Source organism: Physcomitrium patens, chromosome 19 (assembly GCF_059467195.1).
Source record: "Physcomitrium patens ecotype Gransden chromosome 19, ASM5946719v1, whole genome shotgun sequence".
Lineage (NCBI taxonomy): Eukaryota > Viridiplantae > Streptophyta > Bryopsida > Funariales > Funariaceae > Physcomitrium > Physcomitrium patens.
The window spans coordinates 12,301,819-12,311,453 of NC_143428.1; the positions used below are offsets into that span (position 1 = coordinate 12,301,819).

General features: G+C 31.4%; 1 protein-coding gene across 2 annotated transcripts; it reads left to right on the forward strand.

Moving 5' to 3' along the window:
• Nucleotides 1-994: 994 nt before the first annotated feature.
• LOC112295837 (uncharacterized) lies at nucleotides 995-4,310 on the forward strand. 2 transcript variants are annotated; one of them, XM_090244797.1, is made up of 6 exons: nucleotides 1,095-1,333; nucleotides 1,456-1,735; nucleotides 2,059-2,147; nucleotides 2,394-2,500; nucleotides 2,649-3,297; nucleotides 3,554-4,310. In XM_090244797.1, exons 2-6 carry the CDS (start codon nucleotides 1,626-1,628, stop codon nucleotides 3,868-3,870), a joined length of 1,272 nt encoding a protein of 423 aa, XP_090100923.1. In that variant the 5' UTR covers nucleotides 1,095-1,333; nucleotides 1,456-1,625; the 3' UTR covers nucleotides 3,871-4,310. The 2 variants fall into 2 exon arrangements, with proteins under 2 accessions (XP_024403603.1, XP_090100923.1); XM_024547835.3 differs by having other exon boundaries at nucleotides 995-1,735.
• The last annotated feature ends 5,325 nt before the right edge of the window (nucleotides 4,311-9,635 follow it).

Here is a 9,635-nt window from a genome sequence, read left to right on the forward strand (position 1 = left end):
TTAATTAAGATTTGATTATGATTTAATAAGGATTTTAATAGAATTAATTAGGATTTTATTAGGATTCATTTGGAATTTAATTAATATTTTATTAGAATTTATTTGAGATTTAATTAACATTTTAATTAGGATTAGTTTAGGATTTATTTAGAATTTGATTAGAATTGGTTTACGACTTGATTAGGATTTATTTTGAATTCAATTAAGATTTTATTAGGATTAGTTTAGGATTTCATTAGGATTTATTTAGGATTTGATTAGGATTTATTTTAAATTTGATTAAGATTTGATTAAGATTTGATTAAGGTTGGTTTAGGATTACATTGGGATTTGATTAAGATTTATTTAAGGTTTCTATTTTTTATACTTTTAAAAGATTTCTTTGATATTTTTAAAGATTTCTTTATTATATATATTTCTTTGATGTTAATTTATAATTTTTTTTTATGTATCTTTTTGTAATTTTTTTTAGACTTCTTTTGGATTTGATTGAAGATTGATTAGCATTGTTAAGATTTAATTAGAATTTTTTTATGATTCTATTAGAGTTGTTATGACTTTCTTGTTGCAAATTCTATTTTATCTTCCACAGCCAACTGCCAACTGCCTAATATATTCTCAATCAAACTTCATTGAATACAACAACACTAAAAAGTTGGGTGCTTTGGAGCATCATCTTGTCCTCTTTCTTGTCTTCTTGACGTTGTTTCTAATCTACTTTTCTGCCATTTGGCACCCCAATTGTAATTTTTAGTAAATATTTTTTGTGGACAATTGCATGGATTTCTAATGGACCCCTAATCCTCTCTATTAACCATTTAATATTGCAAATCTACATGGAATTATGCTGAAATCTTTTGATCGTGACTCACAATGAAACACAACCAATCAACAAACAAAGCTGTGGAAAGAGCAACATACACAAGCAGTTTCACACTCTTCTGATCCAGAAACTTAACTCAGTCACTGCGCTGCGAAGTCTACGTTTTCTGAGGATGGGCCCTGGTGTTCATATCCATCCCTCCTGCCACGGCGGAAATACCGATGCCTTGTCTTGGAAGAAATTTCTTGCTTTGCGGATACACTTTCAGTTGGCTACGGCGGGGTAGAATCCAGTTTGCGGCCGGCGTCCGATGCTGGCAATGGTGCTTTCAGACTGTTCGTGTCCCTGTCCGTTTCTGTGAGCAATGTTTGGTAGACGTCAGGGACCCATGCTTACCAACCAGTATGCTTCGATGTTTTTTTCGTCCCAGACAGTCATTAATGGGAGTGGCTGTTCTTTGGGCTGTATTACTTCCCCACTAGCCCCCTTTTGGAGTAACGAATCTACAAGGTGGAGAGTCCCATGCACTCAGAGGCTACCGTTTAATGATGTATCACTTGTTTCTGTGGATCCTTCGATGGCTTCGAAGTGAGTGTGAGCTTCACTGTCGATGTTTTTTGGGTTGATCGCAGCAGAGGCGCCGTATGTGGGCGTTCACGCGATTTGGATTGTCGAAGTTTGTTGCGATGTCCTCAGCAGCGGAGAACTCAGGTCCTACTGGTTGTGACGAATTTCTTGTCCGAAACTGTGTGAGATAATTAACAGCGGTCTTAACAATATCGGGGTTGAAGACTTTGTCGGCATGGATGCGACTGTTGTTGTGGTTGAAGATGGAGCGCGGCACAGCCACGTTGGGCAAGGCGAGGTAGCAAGGAACAGCACCAGCGGAGTTCTGGCTTTCTTTTCCAGAATGTGAGTCCTGTGCTTTTCAAACCTTCAATTCCCTGCTTCTTATGCTTGGTTGCTCGAAATGTTCCCTTAATTTTTTAACGAGCGCATAGTATGGCTCTACTGCTAGGCAATGCTCATCCAACGCGCAACTTAGTTAAAGCAAGATTTTTTGCAAAAACCCAATTGCCAATTTGCTCAACATCCCGTGTGCTTTTTTTGCTTAATCCTTCTCGTGATTTGTTCGACTCGTTTGCAATGTCACTTGCATGCTTCAGCAAGCTTTTCTCCGCGTTTGCTACTGGTTTTTGTTAGGCAAGCTAAAGTAGTGACAAATTGGGCTGCAGGCTGGCGAGGATTGCAAGTTACATCACCCGGACACGACATTTCTTTGTCTTCACAGTGTTCAGGGGAGGAAATGTGGAAATCAAGGAAGGTAAAAATGTTAATTCTCTACAACTCTCTTCTTGCAGTGCATTCCTTTCAGTGAAAATTCCTCATGAGATATGAAATTGCAATGCATCCAAGTAGTACATGGAAGAATTTTCCAAGCTGTAGTAATGGGGCTATTGTGATGTCAAAAAAACGTGAGACTTCTCTCATCGCATTGGGGCATGTGTAATTATCGAAATTTCTAAGTGATCAGTCAACCTCATCTCTTTCATGATGCGGACGAATACAGACAGAAGAGTTGTTTCGAAGACCGAGGTCAAGGTCAAGGAAAGTGTGCTTGTGGAAGCTTCTGGAGCTTTTGAGCCCGAACTTGTTGAAATACTTGTCTCTCAACAGGTCGACGACCTCTTCCATTTGTCCTTCACACTTCCAGTGACCATCTTTGAGTCGTACCTGTTAAGTTATCAATGCAGGGAAACCAGCAAATGATCTTATCACTTAACGAAGCACAACATCAACTGACATATAGATATGGAACTTGCAGGAGGCAGTCAACCATAGCCTTCCTGGTGTTGATTCGAAGGTGGTGGTGCTCAACCCTGATGATTGTGGAAGTGAATCTATCGAGCAAACAAAGGAAGACGAGCAATTAGAAATTTCCAATGCTCATTTGCCAATTTTGGATGCCGAGGGTTATGTTGCTTGTACAATTGAGGATATGTTAGCTACTGGGCAAGTCACAACTGATCCCCTCCAACAGAAACTAACTGCGGTGCCCCTTGATTTTGAGGTCGTGGGACTCCATCTTGAGGACCATGGATACAAAATAGCCAATCACATGAAGGTTGCAAAGGAGTTAGAAACTTGTGGAGCTGACGAGCTAGCTCTAAGCTTTGATAACCATGAGGAATGGGATATTGAGCATAAATCAGCCTCTGACCAGCCCACAAGCGATCTACGCCAACACGTCTTAACTTCTGCAACCTGTGAACCTGTCATTGCATTACCCCTGGACCTTGACACGGTAGACCATCTCGAAGGAGACGCACAGCGAACTGGCCTCGTACAAGAACAAAATGCGTTTCAAGGAGAGTCTGTACAAAATGTAATTAGTGAGAAATGTATAATTTTCCAAACTCCATCTCCCATCGCCGATGCAAACGATTCTACTACGGACAAGCTCCGTGATTCGGGTATTTGCCTCAACCCACTTCTCGGTCGAACCTTGCTTTATAATTAGTCGCATCACAGTTATTGTGAAGGATGGGTGATAAATCGGGAGCTCAACAGAGATGCCATATTAGCAATATCTGTTTTTATTTAATCGTCTGTTCGAGTTAAGTTAACATCATCAAAACTCATTGCAGAAGTAAAGTATGCATTTTATGGCTAGGATCGTTGAGATCGGATAATAGATGTTGAGCTAATGGTTTGTGGTCATTGGCACAGCGAAAGACGACGCCCCGGAATCGCCGAAGTTGAGTGCAAGCTTGCCGAAGCTGAATACATCAGTCTCCATAGACCAGCTCAATGCCACCGTTGGGGAGCAGTTGGTGAAGCACTTGAGGGATCTGGAGAGGGTCAGTGTCACTGGGAAGCCGGAGTCACACGCAACTTGGAATTCAAGGACGACTCACAAGAGAGCCATCATCTTAGCCACTCTAGTTGCGGTTGCAGTGTGGGCTAGAAATGCAAAGCAGTTGCATGAATCCATGCCTCGCATCCGAGGCTCCGCCATCAATATGCATATCAGGAGCCGTTTGTAACTGAGTTCAGGGACTGCGAACATCTGCACTGCTTCTCCGAACATGAAGAGAGCCACAACGGCTGATCTTCAGGTCTCAGACAAGTTGTTTTTCTGCCTTGACAATGAATATGGAAATTTGTTGCCGTGTTGGGGTGCCTTCCATCATCTGCACCATAGCCAAGCCAAGCATACCCACTTTTTCACTCTTTTCTTCCTTTGTCACAACGGTACATTTCACTGAGGCAAATGAATGCCCCCACCTTGAATAGTTTATTAGTTCACACAGAATGAATAGCCATGATCCGTGCCGAACGGTGCATTCTTGTAAAAGGAATCAAGCCGTGAAGTATATGTGTATATGTGTATATGTGTATATTTATATATGAAGTGTAATCTTGCACCTTAAGTTTGCCTAAAAATAAGGTGTAAGGTACAAGCTTACAATTATAAAGGTTCCAACTTGGAGTAGGAGAGGGATGAGATGGAATATGAAAATTCTTTTGTGCAGAGAATACATTTGGTTTCAAGTTATATCTTGTGGATTGGGCTTCGATTGATTTTGGTTTTTAACTGAAGATTCTTTGAATATTGAGGAAAGTTGTGGAGCATGGATGTTGAGTGATATAACTTTACACTTTGTAACATTAAAGTAGAATTTAGAAGATCTTGTTCAGAATGTTTTTTTCTTTTTTTTTCTTTTTTTTCCTTCTTGCATTTTTAATTTTTTTTAATGAAAGACATTATATACATAATATCTACTATAATTATTATTTTTATATTTTTATTTACTTTATATTTTTAAATAATATCTTTTAATCTTTACTTCTATTTTTTAAAACTTAAGCGAACTCTCTGACCATCAATTACATTAAAAATGGTATTGTGGTAATAAAATTGATTAAACTTACAACAAATCCTAATTGGCCAACAACAATTTTTTGGAAAATTAATGATTTATGATTAGTAACATATCTTTTTTTAAAGAATGAATGTTTTTTATTAATGGTATTTTTATATAAATGGTTGTAAAAAAAGTAATATAAAGGTATTATAAAAAATTCTTAATAATAACCTTCTTAATAATCATAATAACCTAAGATTTAAAAATAAAGCATAATAAGATAATAACTTTGTTGCAACAATAGGTGAGATTTTTCACATCTATAATTAATATAGTTATAATAATTTGGTGATGAAAATGGTTTACAAAACTTTATAAAAAATAATATCAATATAACAACACAAAACTAATGTTATTTCATTCCTAGAATTTTCTTTTATTTAAGATATGTATATTGTGTTTTTGAAACTTTAAAAAAAAATTTATACTACAATAAATGATTGATCTATACATGCATACATTTTTAATTATATTCAAATAATTAGTTTATATTGTAATTACAAATTTTTTAATTTCATGGTGTATTTAAGTATTAGTTTAAAATATTATATATAATTTTAGACATAATAAATGAAATATATATACATCTATTATATAAAACAACTTAAGTATAAGATAAGATATAAAAGTATAATTTGATTGGCTATTGGAAAAGAAATATGGAGAATGTGGAGAATTCAAAGAACTTGAGGAATGCAAAGTGGTTGGAAAGTAATCTAAGAATTAAGTTGTTGGAACCTAATAACATCTTTTTGATCTGCCAAACCTAATTGATGTCTTGATATAAGGTGTTGTACTTGCCTCTCTTTGCACCCACAATTGCTCTCCATTTTGAGTCAAAATCCATCACCCTCTCATTCTTACAAGATCTAAAGCTATCTTTGCTATGTATTCCAAGACATGATGAAGCTATAAGAATTGATGAACTAAAGAGAATTTATGTAGAAAAAAAAAAAAAAAAAAAAAAAAAAATGTAGGATTTGAAGCAATTGTAGGTTAAAAGATTAGTACTTGGAGGTTGACTGGTTATGGTCTATTGGTAGTTCAATAGAGAGAAGACTAGTTATGGATATAGAAAGGAAGTTGTAAATCTTTAATGCATACATTTTGTTTATTTTTTTAGGTATGGTATTTATTTTTTATTTTTTATGTATTTTTTTTGTGTCTTTTTGCCTACTTTATTACTTACTTCCATATGAGTGCTATTACTGCTAATAAGATTTATCTTTTTTTTTTGGCTTTAGATTGATTTTAATGAGTAAATTGGTGATCAAATTTGTTTTAAAGCCAATCCTTGCAAAACCCTTCTATTTGAGTCTTTTGTAATACAAGTTCTAATCCTTCAGGTATTGTATTTTATTTTGCATAAGTTTCTTTGCATCCAATAATTGCCTAAACTTAGAAAATATAAATAATCAAAGCAAATATAGAATTATTTTGAAATGCTTTTGAAGCAAGGTGTCTATTGATATTTAATATTTAATCTTCTCATATTGATAAAGTTTTGGATTTTATATGGTATTGGCTGGCAATAGAGTTCTTCTTTGGTCTTGAATTGAATTTAGTATTTTCTAGCAATAGCTACCTCAACTATTGTTTAAGTTTGTTTTGTCATCAATTATAATCATTAGTTTAAGACTATTACTTCAATCATTAGTCACAAGTTGTTTGAAGAAGTATTGTTTATATTGAAGCCCTTGGATATAACATACAATTCATGACTCACTTTGATATTATGCCATAATTGCCACCTTAATGATTAATAAATCAAGTGACATCAAAAAATTAGAGAATTAAAACTATATTTATTACACCAAAAAAAAGTCAAGTTTTTTCATTATCTTTCTTCAAGTTTCAGAATGGATTTTAAGTTCTTTAGTTTGAATGTACAAAGTATTGCAATTTCTATATCAATTTACAAAAACACAATTGTAACCATTTTTATACTTGATTTTTTGAAACTAGAGATGTTCTATTGATTTGTAAAACTTCATTGATTTTAATAACTCATCTTTGAAATTGGTAAAGATATTCTTATAACATAGTAGATAAAGACCTTAAAGGATTATATGCACTAAGTGAAACCAACTTCTAAGAAATGAATATGTTCTTAAACAATGAACAAATTTGAATAGAGGCATGCCTTCAGTGCCAAAGACGTCTTTTAGGCTACATTGTTTAATAAAATTAGTCATTGGTGATTCTTTGTCAAAGCCAATTATAGTGATATGTAGAGCATGAAGAATTGAAAGATGCATAGAAATAAAAAATGATTAGTAATCAAATGAGTGCATATGTAGCATGTATTTAAAATATATAAGATATAAGTATATAAATGAGTGCATATGTAGTGTGTAGTTGAGATATAAGACATAGACCATACATTTTGGTGCTAAGAATTTACTATTATTTTAAAACCAATATTAAGCTATAAGATCTTTCATAATAAATTTATATGATATTTAATTAAAAAATCTATATAATTTAATAAAAAAATATTATATATATATATATATATATATATATATATATATATATCTTAAGCAAGTATAAGTAACATTTGAGACCATTTTTCTTTTATAATAATGGTTTATTTTTTTGACGTGATTCAAATTCAAAAGTTCATGAAAAGATTTTATTAGCAAATATGAATGCAAATGAAAAATATTTAAGTTAGAGCTTATATATTTGCTGTAATATCTAAAAATATATTATAATATTATAAATATTATAAATATTGATAATATATATTTTTATCAAAAAATACTATTATTATTAAAATAAATTTTTATTATAAAAATATTATTATTATTAATATAAATTTTTATTATAAAAATATTATTATTATTATAAAAATATTATTATTATTAATATAAATTTTTATTATAAAAATATTATTATTATTAAAAGATATTATCATTAAAATATGATTTTTTTTCTCTTAATAATCAACATGTAAATTTTCAATTGTTGTCATATATATATATATATATATATATATATATATTTATTCTAATATTCACCTATATGATTAAGTAGAAATAAATAAAAGTAGATTTATTTCATAATATTTTTTAGAAAAGCTTCTTAAAAGCTTCATAGACATTGCTTTGACTTTACATGTATTTGAAGTTGAACAGTAGGTTAGAAACTTGACCAACAAGTTGATCACGTGTTAATAGCTTATGGAACAAGTTATATGGTGCACATATAAAAAACTTGCCTTATAAGTTAATATATATGCCTTGCAAAGTCAAAATATTTTGGAGGTCCTATAAAACATTGTCATGTAGCTCTTAGTTAAGATAATATATAGAAGCAAGAGTGAAGCCTTCTTTACTCTTGTCAATGCATTTTTAGTCTTTAATCTTGTTTCAAGACTTTCTAGTCTTCTTGTCTTTGGCAATACCTATTCTAATTTAATACTATATTATCTTTGAGTAATTTTTTAGTCTTTTTGAGTGATAAAAGAGTGTATTGATATTTTAATTCTTTGAGATTCATGTCCTTGATAATTTCAGAAGAGTGCTAAATCATTGTTTTTATCTTGTTTTAGAACTGAGTCGATTATTTCTTTTATATTGTTGTATTTTGAAGGTTTCAAATTATCTATCTTTAAAAAAATTGTTCTTTTTTTTTAATACTAATTTTTTTCTTAAAAAAAGTAAATTATTCTTTTTTTTCAAAATTTTTATTTGATATTAGAAGTTGTAGATTATTTTCTTCTAACTTAACTTGTAGTTGTGTTAAGTTATTTAAAATGAAAGAAAAAATTATGGATGCTACACTTGATAGAAGTAAAAATAGATTTGCAACTAATGCAAAACTTCATGAACTTGTGAATACTCTTAGGATAGAAATTTCACACATCACCAACACCAACTACAAAAATACTAATCCTATGCATATAGAAAAAATTCAAAGTCTTTGTCAAAAGATTGTGCAATTGAAAGAAGCAATTAGATTAACCATACAACCAAATCTAGAAAGTTTTTCTTGTATAAGTGTGAAAAGGATAAGAATTAGTATACCTAAGAAGTTTGATAGAACAAGATCAAAATTTTGAAGATTTTTGCAACAAATCAAGCTCTATCTAAAGTTGCATCCCTTCCAATACTTTAATGGATTTAGTCAAGTTGGATTCATAGGCATACTTCTATCTAGAGGTGTTTTTTCTAAGTTTGTACTTTTAATGGAAAAGGATTCAGGACTCTTTTATTATTTGAATTCATTCCTAGAAATATTTAGAGTGACATTGAAAGAAATTGATTGAGGAAGAGTAGCAAAGACCAAACTCTTATCTTTACAACAAAGATCTTAATCAGCCACCATATATGCTTCTAAATTTCAAAACCTTGTTTGTGACATAGATTGAAAGGACAAAGCTCTTATCAATCAATTTTAATATGGGTTGAAAGAAAATATTAAAGATTTGTTATTTACAATGCCAAAAGTAAAATTTTTAGAATAATTTATTATTCAAGACATTCCATATAACAATCAATTATTTAAAAGGCATCAAGAATAAAGATTTGATTAGAGAGAAATAAATCAAGAATTGACAATAGCTTTCAAGTTTTCAAAAACTTATTCATGAAAGTCAAAACCAATGCAAATAGATATGGTATATTTTAAATCACTTGTTGAGCAAGAAAAGACTTGTTGTTAACGAGAAGGTTTGTGCCTGTATTGTGGAGAATCCAATCACACTACTCAATATTATTCAAAGAAGTAATGTTATCACAAAATAAAGAACATAGTTACTAAAGAAGAAGATGTGTTAGAAAATAAGTTTTTTTAGCTATAATAAGAATTATATAGCTAGAATCTTATGTAACTACTATTAAAGATCTTATTTTCTATTCAAATCCTTTATCTTATTT

Excerpts from the sequence above, each read along its gene's own strand:
- LOC112295837 (XM_024547835.3), top strand. The coding sequence starts at position 1,626 with ATGGATGCGACTGTTGTTGTGGTTGAAGATGGAGCGCGGCACAGCCAC. Across the intron at positions 2,148-2,393 it reads AAATGTGGAAATCAAGGAAG|ACAGAAGAGTTGTTTCGAAG; the intron begins GTAAAAATGTTA and ends GGACGAATACAG. Across the intron at positions 2,501-2,648 it reads AAATACTTGTCTCTCAACAG|GAGGCAGTCAACCATAGCCT; the intron begins GTCGACGACCTC and ends TGGAACTTGCAG.